The sequence below is a fragment of the Cyprinus carpio genome, chromosome B1, assembly GCF_018340385.1.
Source record: "Cyprinus carpio isolate SPL01 chromosome B1, ASM1834038v1, whole genome shotgun sequence".
NCBI lineage: Eukaryota > Metazoa > Chordata > Actinopteri > Cypriniformes > Cyprinidae > Cyprinus > Cyprinus carpio.
Window position 1 is genome coordinate 18,229,854 of NC_056597.1, and position 20,901 is coordinate 18,250,754.

General features: G+C 34.2%; 1 protein-coding gene across 11 annotated transcripts in view; it reads left to right on the forward strand.

The window, feature by feature from the left end:
- LOC109093772 (dystrophin-like) overlaps window positions 1-20,901 on the forward strand; it is a 101,045-nt gene that overhangs the window by 31,860 nt on the left and 48,284 nt on the right. For 10 of the 11 annotated variants that reach the window (XR_006153743.1, XM_042716851.1, XM_042716849.1 and 7 more), the window contains exons 21-39: window positions 2,467-2,647; window positions 3,224-3,369; window positions 5,609-5,821; window positions 7,241-7,354; window positions 7,949-8,104; window positions 8,307-8,477; window positions 9,860-10,042; window positions 10,350-10,484; window positions 11,733-11,885; window positions 11,983-12,144; window positions 12,420-12,530; window positions 14,642-14,815; window positions 15,081-15,236; window positions 15,779-15,949; window positions 16,311-16,490; window positions 17,363-17,485; window positions 18,346-18,516; window positions 18,722-18,838; window positions 19,121-19,255. Coding sequence is in view for 10 of the 11 variants with exons in the window: in XM_042716851.1 (XP_042572785.1) it covers window positions 2,467-2,647; window positions 3,224-3,369; window positions 5,609-5,821; window positions 7,241-7,354; window positions 7,949-8,104; window positions 8,307-8,477; window positions 9,860-10,042; window positions 10,350-10,484; window positions 11,733-11,885; window positions 11,983-12,144; window positions 12,420-12,530; window positions 14,642-14,815; window positions 15,081-15,236; window positions 15,779-15,949; window positions 16,311-16,490; window positions 17,363-17,485; window positions 18,346-18,516; window positions 18,722-18,838; window positions 19,121-19,255 (2,952 nt within the window). In the remaining variant the exon portion in view is untranslated. Of the gene's footprint in view, window positions 1-2,466; window positions 2,648-3,223; window positions 3,370-5,608; window positions 5,822-7,240; window positions 7,355-7,948; window positions 8,105-8,306; window positions 8,478-9,859; window positions 10,043-10,349; window positions 10,485-11,732; window positions 11,886-11,982; window positions 12,145-12,419; window positions 12,531-14,641; window positions 14,816-15,080; window positions 15,237-15,778; window positions 15,950-16,310; window positions 16,491-17,188; window positions 17,229-17,362; window positions 17,486-18,345; window positions 18,517-18,721; window positions 18,839-19,120; window positions 19,256-20,901 lie in introns of those variants that run through there. The other variant, XM_042716852.1, reaches the window with a different exon arrangement.

Genomic DNA, 20,901 nt, shown 5'->3' on the forward strand with positions numbered 1-20,901 from the left:
TCTGTACCTGACAGCTTCCTATATGAATGTCTTTCTCGCTTCTGTCTCTTTACCAGATCCTTGTTTCTGTAATATGTCTTTCAGAAGAGACATGTCTCCCTAAAGACCTTGAGTGTCTGTGATAATTTTATCATTTGATGTGATTAACCCATTCCTCATCTTACTATGCCCCAGGTTTACTCAATTAGTGTATCACATACATGTATATGAAGACTGACTCTAACCCTCCAAATACCCAAAATAAGCATATTAATGAATATAATTATATTAATAGTTATCAATTAAATCATTATTGTATATCAATATTTGCAGACAAAAGAGTAATCATAGTACAGTATATAATAGTCAATATAAACTATATGCTTTGTTATATATATACAGCGGGTAAAACAAGTATTGGAACCCATCACCATTTTTCTCAGTAAATATATTTCTAAAGATGTTGTTGACATGAAATTTTCACCAGATGTCTGTAACAATCCAAGTAATTCATACATACAAAGAAAGCAAAAAACAAATAAGTTCAGAAGTGAAGTCATGTGTAATAAAGTAAAATGACACAGGGAAAAAGTATTTAACACATGAAGAAAGGGAGGAGCAAAAAGGCATGGAAAGCCATGACACTAGCTGAAATCTATCAGTAACTAGAAAGCAATCCTGCCCTTTGTCAGTGGCAATTAATATTAGTTGGTTCAGTATCAACTGATGGCCTATAAAAAGGTGTCTCATGACCAGCGTGTCACACAAGAAACATTTCATTACGGGTAAAAGCAAAGAGCTCTCTCAAGACCTTTGCAGTCTTATTGTTGCAAAACATCCTGATTGCATTGGTTACAGAAGGATTTCAATACTTCTGAATGTTCCAGTGAGCACTGTTGGGGCCATAATCCGGAAGTGGAAAGAACATCATTTCACCATAAACCGGCCACAACCAGGTGCTCCTCACAAGATTTCTGACAGAGGAGTGAAGAGTCTAAAGAGTTGTCCAAGAACCAAAGATCACTTGTAGAGAGCTTCAGAAAGACCTGGAATTAGCAGGTACAATTTTTTCTAAGAAAATAAGAAGTAATGCATTCAACCGCCAAGGCCTGTATGCACGTTCACCATGCAAGGCTCTATTGCTGAAGAAAAAGGATGTTGAAGCTCATTTAAAGTTTACTGCTCAACATTTAGACAAGCCTGTGAAATACTTGGAGAATATAGTCTGGTCAGATGAGACCAAAATTAAACTCTTTGGATGCCATAATACACACCATGTTTGAAGGTCAAATGGCACATCACCCCAAAACATCATGGTGTAGCACTGGAAAAATTAATATAATTGAAGGAAGGATAAATGGAAAAATGTACAAAGACATTGTTGATAAAAATCTGCTGCCGTCTACCAGGATGATGAAGATGAAATGAGGGTGGAGAATTCAAATGAGACAATGATCCCAAACACAGTCAAGGAAACTCTCATTTGGTTTCATAGAAAGAAAGTAAAGCTGCTAGAATGGCCCAGCCAATCACCTGACTTGAATCCAATAGAAAATCTATGGAAAGAACTAAAGATTAGAGTTCATAGAAGATATCCATGGAACATTCAAGATAGGAAGACTGTTTGTGTGGAAGAATGGGCCAAAGCAAATTTCAGTAAGCATGTTCCAGCACATATTGTTTTATTTGCATGCATGGATTACTTGGGTTGTTACCAGCATCTGGTGAAAATTTCATGCCAACAGCATCTTTAGAAATATATTTACTGAGAAAGATGGTGAAGGGTTCAATACTTATTTTACCTGCTGTTTGTGTGTGTGTGTGTATAGTATATCAACATTTGCAGAGAAAAGATATATATATGTTTGTTTTCTCTCTCTCTCTGAAAATGTTGATATACAATAACATCTCCTCTCTTTCTCTCAATTACAAAAATGATATATATAAATTTTAAAAACTGATACAAATTTTGATATTTCACGTCAACCTATCTCGAAAGAAAAAGGAAACAGAGAATCTCATATGGTAGCAGACAGCAAAAATGTAATTTAAGTTACTGCGTTACTATTTTTATTGGATCAATAAAAATATAGTTTTATTATAGCTATTTTATTGCAATTGTAATTTATATGCAGCATATCATAAATAATCTCTAATATACACTTTACTAAAGGACAGAAGATGCGATGAAAGAAGTGTGAAGAGAAAACTCAAAGCTAAAGATGAGATTTTATGAAGTTTTTATTGAATTTGTGAAGTCTGTAAAAACATTTGCCTCGCAACAACACAATATTCTTTGTATTTGAATCAGTATAGACATTTTGAAGTTATGAGTCAAGTTATAAGTGCTAAATATTAATGATTGTTCCCACTTTAGGTGACGAGGGCTGACAGCAAAAAGATGGGGCCATTTTCCTGCCATTATTTGTGCCATTATGTGACTTAGCTTGAAACGTTACAAGCCCAATACTTTATTACCTTTCACAGGATGAGATCGCTCGCCTCTCTGCTCTACAACCACAAGTGGACAAGCTGCATGAACAACTTCAGGAGCTGCAGCGGAAAGAAGAGACGCCTGTTCTCTTTGATGCTGACATCTCTGCCTTCCAAGAGCACTACCACCATGTCCTGGAGGACCTGAGGGCCAGGGAAAGACAGCTTGTTCTGGGTGAGGGGTGTCTAGTGCTTTGCTATTTGGGTTAACGTTGAGGGAGTTTAAAAGTGGATCACTCACATACTGTACTATGATAGCACTTGTACGTATGATTCAGACTGCAGCGTGGTCTGGTTTGGTTACGTTAGCCTCTGAGCCGGCAGCAGTTTCATATATCTTTCAAATCAACGAGATCTCTATCCTATTATGCTACAAAAGCGTCTGAAACTTTCATGTTCTAATTTTTAAGTACTCTCTGGCTGAAAGATAGTTCATGTCTAATGAGTTTCTACACAATTTAGAAAGATTCTTAAACTATTTTCTATGCTGATTGTGTGAGAAAATCTTCAGAATTATGCAGAATGCTAAAATGTGATTAAAAATGACTTTGACAGTACTTTACCTTTGAATAGTTGCTGAAACATAATCAGATGATTTGATAATGAATTGTTTGTGAAAAACAAACATATAGGAAGTGGGGCATTTGTTGAATTTTGTGAATGATGGACATTCATGATCTGTGGAAAACTGCAGGACTGCTGGCTGGAGATTGTGTTCAGACATGTTTTGTTTTCTTTTCTCTTGTATTAGTCCAGTCTAGTCTTCCACCAGCACGTTATAAGGATGTGATGGCAGCGCTGCTGGCCTGGCTGCAGCAGTGTGAGAACAAACTAGCCATCCCCTCCACAGCAGTGACTGAGTACCCTGTCATGGAGCAGAGGCTCAAAGACATCAAGGTATAAGATTTTACTGAAGATCTTAAGACTCATTTAAAAACAATGATTAATATATATATATATAGATATATATATATATATATATATATATATATATATATATATATATATATATATATATATATATATATATATATATATATTAATCATAATCATTGTTTTTAAATATGTATATGACATCTCTGTTAAATATATATTCATTAGAATAATTATAATTATAATAATTTCTGAAGGATATTTGACACTGAAGACAGTAATAATGGCTACTGAAATACAGCTTTGCTATCACAGGAATACATTTATTTAATAAAAATAAAAATAAAAAAGTTTAAAATTAGTGCTGTCAAACGATTAATCACGATTAATCACATCCAAAATAAAAGTTTTTGTTTACATATATTTACATATATTACATATATGTGTGTGTGCTATTTATATTTATTATGTATAAATAAATACAGACATGCATGTATCTATTTTTGATTTTTTTTTGTTTATATATTAAATATATTTATATATAAATTAAATATATACATATAAATACATGTAAATATTTTCTAAATATATACTGTATGTGTGTGTGTGTATTCGTATGTACATAATAAATATACACAGTAAACACATATATCATTTAACCAAAAACTTCTATTTTGGATACGATTAATCGTTTGACAGCACTATTTAAAGCACCCATATTATGCAATTTTTAAGGTGCATAATATTGTTTTGGGATTCTCCAACAATAGGCTTACATGCATGCAAGGTCAAACAACACTTTCCTTATCTGAAAATATGCATTTAATATAACCTAATTTTCCAATGATTTTTAAAAGATTGGTTTGAAGCAGTTCTTAGACTCAGTCTCTCTAAAACCTTCCCTTCTATGAGCCTACTCTGCTCTTATTGGTCAGATGGCCCAGTCTGTTGTGATTGGTCTACCGCATACAGAAATAATATGCCCATTTCCATATTTATGCCGTATATATGTATACGTGTGTCTTTATATATACATAATAAATATACAAATTACACACAAAAACTTTTATTTGGGATGTGATTAATCGTGATTAATCGTTGCCCAGCACTAGAAAATATATTATATAAACAAAAAGTTTAATTTTGGATGTGATTCATTGTGATTAATTGTTGCCCAGCACTAGAAATTTAAACATCTATTATTTATCATACTTATAGGTTGAGATTCAGTGAGCCACTTTTCAAGAGTAAGTGTTTTATGAATCCCCCAATGAACTCCTCGAGATTAGAGAAGGAGTTATCTGTAAAATGACATATTTGAGAGCAGGTCAAGTTGTTCGCGGCCGGCCAACATAAAACATGGACAGGTATTATCCAGTTGTGTTACTGCATCACGTGTAGCCGTCTCAGAAGTGGGATTCAAATCACTAACAACTCATTTACGCTGTTCAGAGTCAATTCTTTCGTTTGGGAGACAATAACATTATTTAACTTTATAGAAAACAGTTATTTTAAATTGTAATAATATTTTACAGTATTACTACTTTTACTGTATTTTTTATCAAATAAATGCATATTTTGTGAACATAATAATAAAAAAAAAAACATTTAAAAATATTAAAGACCCCAAATATCTGAATAGTAGTGTTTACACATACAAATAGTTAACTTCTATCGAGACACTACTGACTTTATTTGCAGTTTGTGTTCTGGTTTTTAAATACAATTTGCAGAATTATGCAAAATTAATTCAAACCATTCCATTCGTTTTAAAATGTGTTTATTTTAATAATGAATGTGTTAAATGGGGCTGAAAGCATTATTTAATTGTACAAGTTTCCAAGTGTGATATGCACATTAAACTGGGATATGAGAAAGTAAATTCAAACAGTTTCACACAATTACAACATTTATGGTAATATTTAGTGTTAATGAAATAAATATAAATCAGTGTTACTTTGGTTTGTAGTAGGTTGATTTGGTTTCTAGGAGATTTCAAATAGATTGTACCACTTAATTTGATGATTAGTTATTATAAATATTGAACATATTTACCAAAATGACACATTTACTATGGTAGAGCATGAGAAACATGTAATTTGTTATATATATATATATATATATATATATTTTTTTTTTTTTTTTTTTTTTTTTTTTAAATCAGTCAATATTCATAGATTTATCTATTATTAGTATTTTTGTTAAATGTACTTTTTAATTTACTTTTTTATGCACATTGAATGAGTGCCAAAATGTTTTTCAGGCAATTCAAGCAGCACAGAAGGACCATCAGGGTGACGTGGATGACCTCAATAAAATGGCTGAGCAGGTGTTCCAGAAAGCACCTCCAGAGATCTGTCAGAAGTACCGGACCGAGCTGGACAATGTGATGGTGCGATGGAGACGTGTGTCTGAGCAGCTGGAGGAGAATATCCAGAAGCTGCAGGATCACATGACCAAATTACAGCAGTTCCAGGCACGTACTGAAACAATATGCTGATGAGGCTTTTCCTCAAATTACACTTTCTCTGAAGCAGACACACTTCACCTACACCAAGCTGGGTGCTTTCCAAGTAAAATGTACTGGAATACAGGCACCTGAAGATGTTGGCTGTGTCTCAATACCTAGTCAGCTGCCTACCCAGAAAACTTATAAGGTTTTGAACTACATCCTGCCGAGAAGAGAAATGTATTGCTGCTTTATATCTCAGGTGATGATTCTCAGTTCAATAGAAATTAAGCTCAGTCAACAGCATTTGTCGCTTGTAATAACTTGTCACTTGTTTTCTTTAAAAAGAGCAAAATTCAAGGTTACACGGAGGCACTTACATTGCAAGTGATTGAGACCTTTAAACATGTAGCTTGTAATTTTATAAAACATGTCCCATTCATTCTTTTGTTAAAATGTGTATTATTTGAGCTGTAAAGTTTTTATCGTTACTTTTAAGGTCATTTTAATGATTTTAGACACTGTCATGGCAGCAAACTTGTATACATTGATATACTGTTATACTGTTCTAAAATTAGAAAAAGTAACTTTTTACTAAAATAATGTTAAAACATTGTGTTGTATGCGTTGCGGCGATACTATTGAAGGAGTGAATGTTTGATTATTTGCTGTGTCATTCAATTCACTTCCAAAATAAAATAAAATAAAAAAGGTGGTAAAGAAAATTCAAAAGTGCATAAAATTGCAAAAGGATCGATTGCCTTACTTAAAGGGATAATCCACCCCAAAATGAAAATTCTGTCATTAATCACTTACTCCCATGTCGTTCCAAACCCGTAAAAGCTTTGTTTGTCTTCGGAACACAATTTAAGATATTTTGGATGAAAACCGGGAGGCTTGTGACTGTCCCATTAACTGCCAAGTAAATTACACTGTCAAGGTCCAGAAAAGTATTAAAGACATCATCAGAATAGTCCATCTGCCATCAGTGGTTCAACCGTAACGTTATGAAGCAACGAGAATACTTTTTGTATGCGAAGAAAACGACTTTATTCAACAATTTGTCTCATCTGTGTCTCTCAGCATCACCGTAGTGCCATTTTGGAGAATATCTGCTGGATGCAAACTGCGTACGTTCTTCTGTGTAATCTGCGCTGCACAGATATGCTGTTTTCGTTCAAATTAAAGTGTAAATATAGAAAACTTATCCCTGTGTCGCGGCTGACATAGAATAGCGTACGCAGTTTGCATCCAGCAGATATTCTCCAAAATGGCACTACGGTGATGTATATAGGAATATAAACTTAATATAAAGGAATGTGTGATTTGTTCATTTTATATTAATATTATTGATATTTTTTGTTACATTTTTGTATAAATTTCTATGTGTTGTAGCAGAGATTGTGACTGCATCTTCAGATAACCCATTATTTCATCCCATGGTAGAATGACACAAAGACTCTGCAGAAGTGGATGGCAGAAGTGGATGTTTTCCTGAATGAGGAATGGCCAGCTCTGGGAGACGCAGAGGCTTTGGAGAAACAGTTGGAACAGTGCACGGTGAGGACAGTCTTTATTTATTTCACAATAAAAACTAAGTTTGTGGTTCAAACTATAATAGAGCTCTTGATGCTATACTGACCTAGAGCAAGATGTGCTAAAATAACAACTGTGATCCAGAAACTCATCATTGTGTTTCACAAACATGGCCCAAAAATTTAAATTCAGAAGAGAGTGCTTTTTATGCAGAGGCGAAGCGTAGCCTAAATTAAAGCATTGGTCTGGAAGAGGAAGAGCTGTTTCTCATTAAGATGAAATCTGCAAAAATATGTTGGGAGACCTGCTAATATAACCGCAGTGGTGGATGAATAAGGCATAAACCCGCTGGGACCTGACTCAGTAAAGACCCTGCCTTCTCTTTTCAGGCAATGGCAGGAAATGATTTTTCATATTTCTAGTCATGAAAACTGTAGCTTAACACAAAATTACATTTTTCAATGGTATCTCAGTATTTTTGTGCCCCATGGTAAGCTAGCTGCAATAATGGCAATAGCTTTGCTTCTATCTAGTAGAATTGGGTCAATGCATTGGCATGACCTGGTTTTCAGGATGGCCAAGACCATCTATTTCAAACATTCTCCTTTGATTTGCCAGGCTCTGGTGAACGACATCCACACCGTCCAACCAAGTCTGAATGGCATCAATGAGGTGGGACTGGCCTTGAAGAGGGAAGCTGAGACACCGTTTGCCATCAAAATACAGAAGATGCTTGATGAGCTCAATGCTCAGTGGGAGCTCATTTGCAAACAGGTAATTAATGGGCCACATGGGCTTACGGTGCATTATACTAATTAATTACGAGGTGAGGTACAATTTAGTTATTTTTAAAAGCCCACGCATACCATTTTCACACCTAGGCGATATCTAAGTGAAACTTTGATGTTATTAGAGCATTTTTCTGCAGTTTTCAGCGAGTCATTAAAACAAAAAATTTGTTTTTGTTGGTCCTCAGGCTTATGCAAAGAAATCAGCCCTGAAAGGAGGGCTGGACATGACGATGAGTTTGAGGAAGGAGATGCAGGAAATGCAGGAGTGGATCACTCAGGCAGAGGAAGAGTATCTGGAACGAGACTTTCAGTACAAGACACCTGAGGAGCTTCATAAGGCCGTGGAAGAACTGAAGGTTTGTGCCTTTTTAACATGTTTCTTCAGAGGAAGATGTCATTGTTTAGTGGAGTTGTGAACTTAATGGAGTTGTCAATTGTCAATGATCTCAGATGTTTTAAAAAAAATTAAAAATTAAAAACAGAAACAACTGTAAGAGTATGGAGCTAAAATGATTCATTTAGATAATTTGGTCTTGAAAGAATTTGGTTAAAACATACAAAATCACTTAACCTAAGAATCTGAGATATTATTAAATAGATACATAGCTTTAATGTATAAACTTAAAATATTTTCATAAAAAAAAAAAAAAATCGAAGTAGTTGAAACAAAACAAATGTCTCTAACTCCATTTCAACATTTATTTTTCAGCAAAAAAAAAAAAAAAAGTCACTAAAAAAAGAGTCAAAATGTGGGACATCTTTAGATTTTAAAGCTAGTTTTTGAAATTTAGTTACACTTTCTTTCTACCTAGATATTAAATAAAAACGAAATGTAATAAATTATATTGCATATTATATTATATTATATTATATTGCATATTATATTATATTATATTATATTATATTATATTATATTATATTATATTATTTTTCATTTGATTTATTATATTATATTATATTATATTATATTATATTATATTATATTATATTATATATAAATCATGTGGTTACAGGGTTGGATTTTTGGACTGACTAACAATCAATAAATTAAAGTATTGATATATTTTTCATTTGATTGAAGTATGTCAAAATTATGACATTTATTATATGATTTCTAATGTGGGATACCTCAAAAAGATCAGGACCACTGAGGTGGAACAAACCAGAATCCACATTTTAAGAGGGAGACAGACATTGTTTGACTACTTTTCATGCTGTGTTAGTTTTATGTTCGATAACAGTTTATCTAACACATCTAATCTCACTAGAGAACATGGGATTTGTGTCTTCATTGCTTTTAACAACAGTCAGGGGACACCAATCTGTAGCCCATTCATTGAAAGTGCCGAGACACCAGACTTTAAAGAAAAGAAAAACGAAAATGTTGAACTGAGAACAAAGTGTCTGAGAAGCTCCCCAGACAGTTGTTATGATGGCAGAAGACTGACACCTAGACAATTGAAATATATTCATTTCCTAACAGGTTCCGTCTCGGTGCACAAAAGTTTTCACCTCTATGTGATCCTGTTGCTTTGTGCTTTTCATGAAGTAAATGGGGCACATTTTTGTTTAACTTGCCAAGTTCAACACTCAACAGCGGGGATCTTGTATTCTCTCTGTCCCAGTGCCAAACTTAGCTTAACTTTGCAAACAGAGGCTTAAGAGAATCCTGATGTTCACTAACCTTGGTGAAAACATCTGAATGCTCACATAATCTCCCCTCCTCTCTCCCACTCAGCGGGCTCAAGAGGAAGTCCATCAAAAGGAAACAAAGGTGAAGCTACTGACGGATAAAGTCACCAATTTCATTTCAAAGGCTCCTCCTGCGGCCCATGATGCCCTAAAGGCAGAACTGGATGTTTTGACTTCTAACTACCAGCGACTGTGCAGCCGGCTCGATGGAAAATGCAAGACTTTAGAGGTGAGCTTGTTATTGTGCCAGTGATGGGGTTGTTCTCAGGAGTCAGATAGTGTCTCGTATATTGACATTTATTCATTTGGCAGACGCTTTCATCCAAAGCAACTTAAAGTCCTTTTTAGATTTACACTTTATCCGTGTGTGTGTGTTCGCTGGGAATCAAACCCACGACTTTGATGTTGCCATCCCCAGACCCTTTCAGTTCAAACCACTAATGTGGTTCTTCTAACCTTTGATCAAAATTCTCAGGACCCAGGCCCAATGTGATATATTTGACTTACCACATGACCGTTTCTGTTGGCTGTTGTAGGAGGTGTGGGCATGCTGGTGTGAGCTGCTGTCTTATTTGGAGTTGGAGAATGCCTGGATGGACCTTCTGGAGAAGAAACTTGATGAAACCGAAAGCCTTCATGGAGGTGTAGAGGAAATAGAAGAAGCTTTGACTGTGAGTGCTAAAAATCTTAGTGATGAACTTAAGAGATATTATGAGACAGTTTACCAAAAGAGGAAGCCTCTTGAAAGCCAGTCTTATAAAAAAAAAAGGGGGTTTCTTTAGGTTGTTTTAAAATAATAGTTTTTGGTCTGGTTTTCACATAAGGAAACAAATATTGAGTCATATACGCTGTTCCTCCTTTTTATAGTTTGACAGCCTGTGGCCACCATTACCTGTTGATGTTAAAAGAGCTGTATAAATACATTTCTTTTTGTGTTCTACTGGTAAAATAAGAGCAGACAGATTTAGAATGACATGAGCGTGAGTAAATGATGACACAGTTTTCATTTTAGGTAAGCGTTTGACTTGGAAAGGTCACTCTGTCCCAGAGGAACATTTTATTGTTTAGAGGTTACGATTTCATATTGCAGGACACAGACCTAAATGCCATTCTTATTGGAGATTCCACTTTGTCTCAAAAGTTTCTCAGATGATTATTGATGATCTCTTCTGAAACTGTAGAGCAGTGTTTTCCAAACAGGGCTTTGTGAGTTGTTGAAAAGAAAATGTCTGAAAATTATAATTTAAGTGAAAAAAAAAAACTGAATCACAATATTGTTCAAAATCAGTTATTTTCCAAATCACAGTTAAAATTTCAATCAGAATTTTTTTGTCAAAGTTGTGCAGCCCTGTATATAATTACCCCCCCCCCCCCCAAAAAAAAGAAAACTAATAAAATGCAACGCTTACTAAACATTATTAAATATTTTATTTGTTTACTAGCATGTGATGTGACATCAGAGAACCACGAATATGTGAATGTGTTGTTAAATTATTGAAATATTAACAACTTTGCGGGTATTTCGAGTAAATATTTTACATTTAAGAGGTTCAACTGACAAAAAAGTTTGAGAAACCCCTGCTCTTGAGGTTACACACATTTTACAAAACTGAGAATTAGAGACTTTAGCAAAACATTAATTGACTTAGCAGACCCTTTTATCCAAAACTACTTTAAAAATGAGGAATGCTACCAGAACAAACACAGTTTGCTGCCTAGGAGAAAATGTGAGATATTAAATAGATCTCATTTGTGATTTTTCTTTCCTATGAGCTAATACATGCACTTATGATGATAAAATAATCATATCAAAAATTCAATCTTGCATCATCACCATGGAAAGCATCTTTTATTAAGTTTTATGTTTTCAAATGACCTCTAAATCATAGGTATTAAAGTGGTTTCCCATTCCCTTCCAGTCTTTAGACACCATGATTAGAGAGCATCCTGAATATAACCGCAACCAGATCCATGAATTAGCCCAGACCCTTATGGATGGCAGAGTCCTTGATGAGCTCATACGCAAAAAAGTGGAGGACTACAACACACGCTGGGATGAACTAATGCAAAGGGTAGGATCTTCTTGTATTGGTGCAGCTGAAACCCTAAGTATAGTCATTGGATTTTCTCATGTTTTGATTCTCTTCCACTTTCTGTTGTCAAAAACAGGCTCTACAAAGGCGACAGCAGCTGGAGAAGAGCTTGCAGTGGGCCCAGGAGAACGACAAAACCCTGCGCCTCATTCAGGACTCTCTGAACAACACTGACCGACATTTGACTGCTTACATAGCAGATGGCATAGACGCTGCACAGATACCTCAGGAGGCACAGGTATTCATATCATCTCATACATATGGGCCAAATAAACATTTATTTTATTGTATATTTTATTGATTTTTTTATTAATTTAATTTAATTTAATTTAGCAGTTTTCTTTAAAACCGCTTGTCCTGTGTAGGGTCTCAGGGATTTTTATTTATTTTTTATAATATTTTTATTTATAGATTTTTTATATACACTTAACATCTTTTATTTATTATTTAGTTATTTAGTTAATTATTATTTAAAGATAATTATAATTGCCTTGTTATTATCTCATTAAACAGAAAATTCAGACTGAGTTGAATGGTCATGAGGTGACTCTTGATGACATGAAGAAAAAGGCTGTCGAGGCTGACGCATCAGAGAAAGTGATTGGAGAAATTGATGCAACATATGTAAGAGTAATGGCTCATTATAATTTTTAATAGCTTTTGTTGTTTTTTTGTTTTTTTGCCATGTTGCTAGATCCTTGCTTACAGTGGCCCAATAGTGCACAACACAGCAAATGGAAACAAGCTGCAACACAACGAAATTAGCACAACACCACGGAAACAATTTGCAACACAACAGAAACAAGTCACAACACAATAAAATTAGCACAACACAATGGGAACAAGCCGCAACATTGGAAACAACCCACAACACAATGGGAACAAGCCACAACACAACAGAAAAAAGCCGCAACAAAACGAAACTAGCACACCACAACGAAACGAGCACAACACAGTGGAAACAACACAATGAAGCAAGCCACAACACAATGAAACTAGCACACCACAATGGAAACAAGCCACAACACTGAAATTAGCACAACAAAATGCAAACAAGCCTCAACACAACAGAAACAAGCCTCAGCACAACAGAAACAAGCCACAACACTGAAATTAGCTCCACACAACAGAAACAAGCCACAACACAATGAAACTAGCACACCACAATGGAAACAAGCCACAAAAGCCACAACACAACACAACGAAATTAGCACAACACAGCAGAAACATGCCACAACACAACAAAAACAAGTCGCAACATACTAAAATTAGCACAACACAACAGAAACAAGCCGCAGCACACTGAAATTAGCACAACACAACAGAAACAAGCCACAACACAACAAAAACAAGTCGCAACATACTAAAATTAGCACAACACAACAGAAACAAGCCACAACACAACAAAAACAAGTCGCAACATACTAAAATTAGCACAACACCACACACAAAAAAACAAGTCGCACCATACTAAAATTAGCACAACACAACAAACAAGCTGCAGCAACTGAAATTAGCACACACACAGAAACAAACCAAAACAAAACAAAAAAAAGTCAAATAACACCACAACACAACAAAAACAAGTCGCAACATACTAAAATTAGCACAACACAACAGAAACAAGCCGCAGCACACTGAAATTAGCACAACACAACGGAAACAAGCCGCAGCACACTGAAATTAGCACAACACAACGGAAACAAGCCGCAGCACAACAAAATTAGCACAACACAACAGAAACAAGCCGCACGGAAACAAGCCGCAGCACACTGAAATTAGCACAACACAACAGAAACAAGCCGCAGCACAACAAAATTAGCACAACACAACGGAAACAAGCCACAGCACACTGAAATTAGCACAACACACTAAAATTAACAGCACAACACAACGGAAACAAGCCACAGCACACTGAAATTAGCACAACACAAGAAACAAGCCGCAGCACACTGAAATTAGCACAACACAACAGAAACAAGCCACAGCACACTGAAATTAGCACAACACAACAGAAACAAACCGCAGCACAACACAACAGAAACAAGCCACAGCACACTGAAATTAGCACAACACAACAGAAACAAGCCGCAGCACAACACAACAGAAACAAGCCACAGCACACTGAAATTAGCACAACACAACAGAAACAAGCCGCAGCACACTGAAATTAGCACAACACAACAGAAACAAGCCACAGCACACTGAAATTAGCACAACACAACAGAAACAAACCGCAGAAATTAGCACAACACAACAGAAACAAGCCACAGCACACTGAAATTAGCACAACACAACAGAAACAAACCGCAGCACACTGAAATTAGCACAACACAACACAAAAAAAAAACAGCACACTGAAATTAGCACAACACAACGAAACAAGCCGCAGCACAACACAACAGAAATTAGCACAACACTGAACAGCAAACAAGCCCGCAGCACACTGAAATTAGCACAACACAACAGAAACAAGCCACAGCACACTGAAATTAGCACAACACAACAGAAACAAACCGCAGCACACTGAAATTAGCACAACACAACAGAAACAAACCGCAACACAACGCAATTAGCCCTGTGCATTGTGTTGTGGCAATTTCGTTGTGTTGTGGAGATTTCGTTGTGTCATGCACTACTGGGCCACCGTACTTCCTGCTTAAATACGTTCATCAAATAATAAAGAAGTAATCAATTACCTTTAAATAAATGCCTGTTTTTTTGTGTCTGTTTAGGATAAACTATTGCATGTTAAAGCCAAGTTCCGGCTTTTCCAAAAGCCGGTTAACTTTGATCAGCGGTTGAGGGAATGTGAGCGAGCGCTAGAGGAGGTGAAAGGGAAGCTAGGAGTGCTGAGTATTCGGAGTGTGGAGCAGGACGTGGTACAGTCACAGTTGGAGCAATGCATGGTGGGTAATGTAGGGTGCTTGGTGTTTTAATAGCCTTTAACCTTATTTTTTATGAATGCATCAATTGTTAATGTATAAATAGTTATGGAGATTGAAGTGATTACTTCATACGGAATGAAATTTGTTCTGTTTTGTTAAAGTTCTAATTTGACTAATTTCTAACTGTTTAATTGTAATTTTTGTTTAATCATACATTGCCATTTGGTTCTTGTCAGGCAGCAATATCAGACTGAGTTTAATCACATTCTCTATTTCCCCCATGTAGAAGTTCTATAAGAATCTGAGTGAGGTGAAGTCGGAGGTGGAGACAGTGATAAAGACTGGAAGACAGATTGTGCAAAAGCAGCAGACAGAGCAACCCAAAGAGCTGGACGACAGGCTGACGGCCCTCAAACTCACATACAATGATTTGGGATCACAGGTAGGGGAATACAAGGCTAAATGTAAGACATGTGCAGTTCTAGTTTGACACAGCTACTCATTGTGTATTTTTATGGGGTTTTTTTTATTTTTAGCACAATAGTAATATCATCAAAACCATGAAAGTATGGAAATTATGTTACAATAAATCAAAAGTATCTTTTGCACAAATTTATTCACACTACCATTCAAAAGTTTGGGGTTAGATTTTTTTTAAAGAAATTAATACTTTTATTCCAGCAAAATGCATTAAATTAACAGTAAAAGTCACATGAAAAGCAGCAGTAAAAACATTTAGAATTTCTATTTCAAATAAATGCTGTTCTTTTAAACTTTCTGTTCATCAACAGTTATTTTAAATTGTAATGATATTGTTTTTACACTATACAGTATACACAGTACCCAAACTTTTGAACACAATATATATTTTAGTAACTATCTTTGAAATAGTATTGTAGTATTGTAAAAGTTTTGTACAGTAAATAGTTTCCATTTATGTTGAACACTTGTTGGCTGATTTACAAAACATTTGTCTGTGTGCAGGTAACAGAAGGAAAGCAGGAACTGGAGAAGCTTTTAAAGTTATTAAGGAAGTTTCGGAAGGAGGTAAACAGTCTGACAGAATGGTTGGCGATGACTGATGAGGAACTGACACGCCGCTCTTCAGTGGAAGGCATGCCAAGCGATTTGGATGCAGAGTTGGCTTGGGCAAAGGTAAATGAACTCAACTAGTTTCATTTCAACTGCATTGTTCATATCCGAAACAGTTTGCTAGTCATTAAAGGAATAGTTCCTCCAAAAAATGACAGTTCTGTTATCATTTGCACACCTCCATGTTTTTCCACACCTAAAATTCCTTTCAGTAGAACACAAAATTAGAGGTTTGTCGTATTTTCTTTATTTACCATAACTATTCAAATTGAAAATTTTAAATTTAAAATAAATACAAATTCTATGTTGCTTCCAAGAAGGTGGGTGTGAGTTTTTTTTTTTTTTTTTTTTTTACTTAAAGTTACTTCATTTTGACAAGAAAAGATCAAAAACAACCTATTAAATCATCATCTTTCCCACCCAGGAGACGCAGGAGGTCACTGAGCGTCATAAGCCACAGCTGAAACTGGTGAGGGAGTTGGCAGAGACCCTGAAGGGTTTACTTCGTAGCCAGGAGAACCTGATTGATGACAAGGTCAGTCTGCTCAACTGCAACTGGATCGCAGTGACGTCACGGAGCGAGCAGTGGCTGAAACTCCTGCTGGTGAGCAACCACTCTTAGCAACTGTCTGACCCTTTTCTGAGTCATTTCATTCTAGGCAAAATATTTCTCATGCTAAATATACCCTACAAGGCTAAATTCATTTCCTTTCAATTTCACATCTCCATATTGTTCCTTTAAATCCAGACTGCGATTTCTGGAGGCGGCAATAATGTTATGAAACTGTTAAGCACATTTATCTCCCACTCTTCTTTATTACCTTTCTACTACTTGCTGTATCCTCCAACATTTTTCAAATCTTTTATCTCTTTGACTATATTTTCTCCTTGCTCTACTTTGTAAATAACTATAAATATCTGAGGGACAATATGTCGAGAGATAAGGCTTGGCCTCTAAGGTATAATGAAACGATTAAAGAAATATTTCACCCAAACTTGAAAATTCCAAACCTGTATGACTTACTTTCTATCATGTTATGCAAAAGGATTTCACTTTTCATTCTATTCCATGCTGCTGAAGAGAGACTTTTTCATACTTTATAATGGACATAAGAGTATTGTTAAAAAACTGATCAGTCTTCTGAAGTCGTAAAATGAAATCTATGTCAAAAAAAAGGATGCAAAAGCTTCATAAATGAAAGTGGCCCATGCGACCTTTCACTATAGTTCACTATAGTTATTATTGAAAATGGCATGGAAAACAATCTTCAAATGTTTTTTTTTTTTTTTTTTTGTGTTCAGCATCAGAGAGAAAGTCATACAGATTTGGAACAACACGACAGTGAGTAAATAATGACAGAATGTTCATTTTCTGGGTGAACTATTTCTTTAATGTAACGTGAAATTTCCGTGCACTACAAATTTCCTTTGTGCTAACCAGCCAAATGTAAATATAACTCTTCATCTGTCATCCAGGATTATCAGAGTCAGTTGAAAACACTTGAGCAGAACATTTCTCAGATCAACTCCTGGATGGATCGTGCTGAAGAAATGCTGGACGAGATGGACAGCCAGGGCTGTGTCGAGCACGTTATTAAGGTCTTCTCTAACACATAACACACTCACAATGAGCTGTTCCACTTGACAACCAACTGTTCTCCATCAATGGGGACTAGAGATTGTTTTATGCAGCCATACTTTTCCATCAAATTAAATAAACAGTTATCCATCTCTTCTATGACAATAATGTTTTGATGGCTCATTAATTGCAAGCAATTTGCAGCAAATAAAACCCTAGATTAGGCCATTAGGGAGAACAAAACAGACAGACAGACAGACAAAAGAAAAAAAAAGTATTTCTATTATCATTTACATATGTATGATTGATATATATATGTTCTACAACTTACTACCAAAATGATTATATCAGTAGATTTAGTTTGTGTGCATTTTGAAGTTTCAGACATTTTAATATGTAAATATATATATATATATATATATATATATATATATATATATAATGTAAATACACATTACACATTAAACTTAAATATATACATGCAAACAATTAAACTCACACAAAATAAAAGTTTTTGTTTATGTAATATATGTGTGTGTACTTGTATTTATATATTTGTATATGTATATACAAATACACACAAATACTGTATATATTTTGAAAAATGTACATGTATTTACAGGTATATATTTATGTATTTACAGGTTTACATTTAATATACAAATATAACATATTTGTCTTAAATATATACATGCAAGTGTGTGTAATTATATATACATAATAAATATACACAATACACACACATATATTATGTAAACAAAAACTTTTATTTTGGATGCTATTAATCACGATTAATCATTTGACAGCACTAATATATCAAAATTTTCCCCCCAAAATCTAGCACACAAAACTGATGTGTTCTTATTGTTTGAATGTCTAGGGTTTGCGGATGGAGCTGGAGGAGGAGAAGGGGAAGGTTGAAGCGGTGCAGGTTCTGGCAGAGGACCTTATAAAGAACAGAGGGGAACACTGTAAAGCTCAAGTGAAACCGAAGATAGAACAGCTCAATCAACGATTTGACATTGTTGCAAAGAGGATTTTAATGGGACAGGTAGTGTTATGAAAAGCTGTATGTCTGATATACTGTATGTATACAAATACACAGAACACAGAGCCTGGTGGGCCATCTGATTTCTCTTCCTTTGTTGATCCTTAAATTCATCATAGACATTGTCTTATTATCCCACTTAGAAAATAGATTTTTTTGTGTGTGTATATAATTGGATTTTTATATATTTGATCATATTTTCTTCCAGTCCTCCTCTCAAGAGTTAGATGAGTACCACAGACAGGCTAATATATGGCTCCAGGTGCTGGAAGAGGAGATTAAATTAGGTGAAAGTCTAAAAGAGGAAGATTTCCTGGAGGATGCGGTAAGAAAATACTCTCAGCTGTTTCTTTGGCTAAAATTAATTTCAGTCACTGGAACCGCACGGGCAGCGAATAGCTGAAACAGCCTCCGAGCTTATCGTAAAGATTTCATGACAAGAAACATAATGAGTTTCAGGGAATGTATCTGGTTCATGAGTAACAAATGCTGGCACAGTACATCATTCCATTGCTTATGGGTTTTAACGGCTGAAATTGTCTAATAGGTAGATAGACAGATAGATTTGACGGCGCTTCTGACATTTTGTCTGCTATTTCATTCACAGGGCATAGATGAGGATGCCCTAAATGAACTGTTCTTAAAAGGAGAAAATCTCCTCAAGAGATCTCCTAGCGGGGAGAAAAGAGAGGCTGTCCATGAGAAACACAATCTTCTTCATGACAAATATGACACTCTGAAGGTAATTATTTTGCATGCTGCCACGTTAAGTACACATTTGATGTATTTACAAGCTCTTGACATTAGGCTCATAACATGTCATTGAATTTGAATGTTTTCTTTACGTACAAACCAAGGACAAATGCATCAAACTCCTAACTGTCCATACTATGATATTTTGCTGTAATGCAAAAGCAGTTCATTGTTAGTTTGATTGCACATTACAAATAATAGTTTCCTTATCAGTATGTTTTTTTCTCAGTAAAGCATTCTTAAACAAAACAAGTGAACTTTAAAGTTCTGTGATAAATTATTATTTATATATATATGTATATTTATTATGTATATATAAATACACAAAAATGCATGTATATTTTCAAGAAAAAAATTTATATTTCTATTTTAAATATATTATAAATTATGTAAATATAAATATATACATGTAAATACATGTAAATATTTTCAAAATATATACTGTATGTGTGAGTATTCATATATACATAATAAATATAAAAAGTATACACACATATTACATAAACAAAAACTTATATTGGATGTGATTAATCACGATTAATCGTTTCACAGCACTTATATATATATACAGTACAGACCAAAAGTTTGGAAACATTACTATTTTTAATGTTTTTGAAAAAAGTTTCTTCTGCTCATCAAGACTGCATTTATTTGATCAAAAATATAGAAAAAAAAAAAGTAATATTGTGATATATTATTTCAATTTAAAATAATTGTTTTTAAATTTATTATATTTTAAATTATCATTTATTTCTGTGATGCAAAGCTGAATTTTTAGGATCATTATCACATGATCCTTTAGAAATCATTTTAATATGATGATATATTATCAAAGTTGGAAACAGTTCTGCTGCTTAATATTTTTTCAGAACATGTGATACTTTTTTAGGATACTTTGATGAATAAAAGTAAAAAAAAAAAAAAAAAAAAAAAAAGTGTTGTTTTTAAAATATAAATATTTTGTAATAACAATATACACTACTGGTCAGTAAATTAAATCGTCAGTAATTTTTTTTCTTTCCTTTTTTTTTAAATAAAATCAATACTTTATTCAGCAAGGATGTGTTAAATTGATAAAAAGTGATAGTAAAGAAAATATATTATTAGAATATATATTATTAGAATTTTTTTTTTTATTTTGAATAAATGCAGTTCATTTTAACCTTTTATTCATCAAATATATTAGACAGCAGAACTGTTTCCAACACTCATAATAAATCAGAATATTAGAATGATTTCTAAATGATCATGTGATAGACTGGATGTTACATGTGACACTGAAGGCTGGAGTAATGATGCTGAAAATTCAGCTTTGCATCACAGGAATAAGTTATTTTTTTTAAAGTATATTCAAATAGAAAAACTATTATTTTAAGTTGTAATAATATTTCACAATATTACTGTTTTTCTGTATTTTTGATCAAATAAATGCAGGCTTGATGAGCAGAAGAAACTTCTTTCAAAAACATTAAAAATAGTAATGTTTCCAAACTTTTGGTCTGTACTGTATATATATATATGTTTTTTTTTTATTTAAGCATAAATCTAACAAAAAAATGGTTTATGCTTAAAAATTGACAATGGCTTGTTATATGTAAGAATTATATTCTATACAGTCAGTCAGTGAGGTCAGTG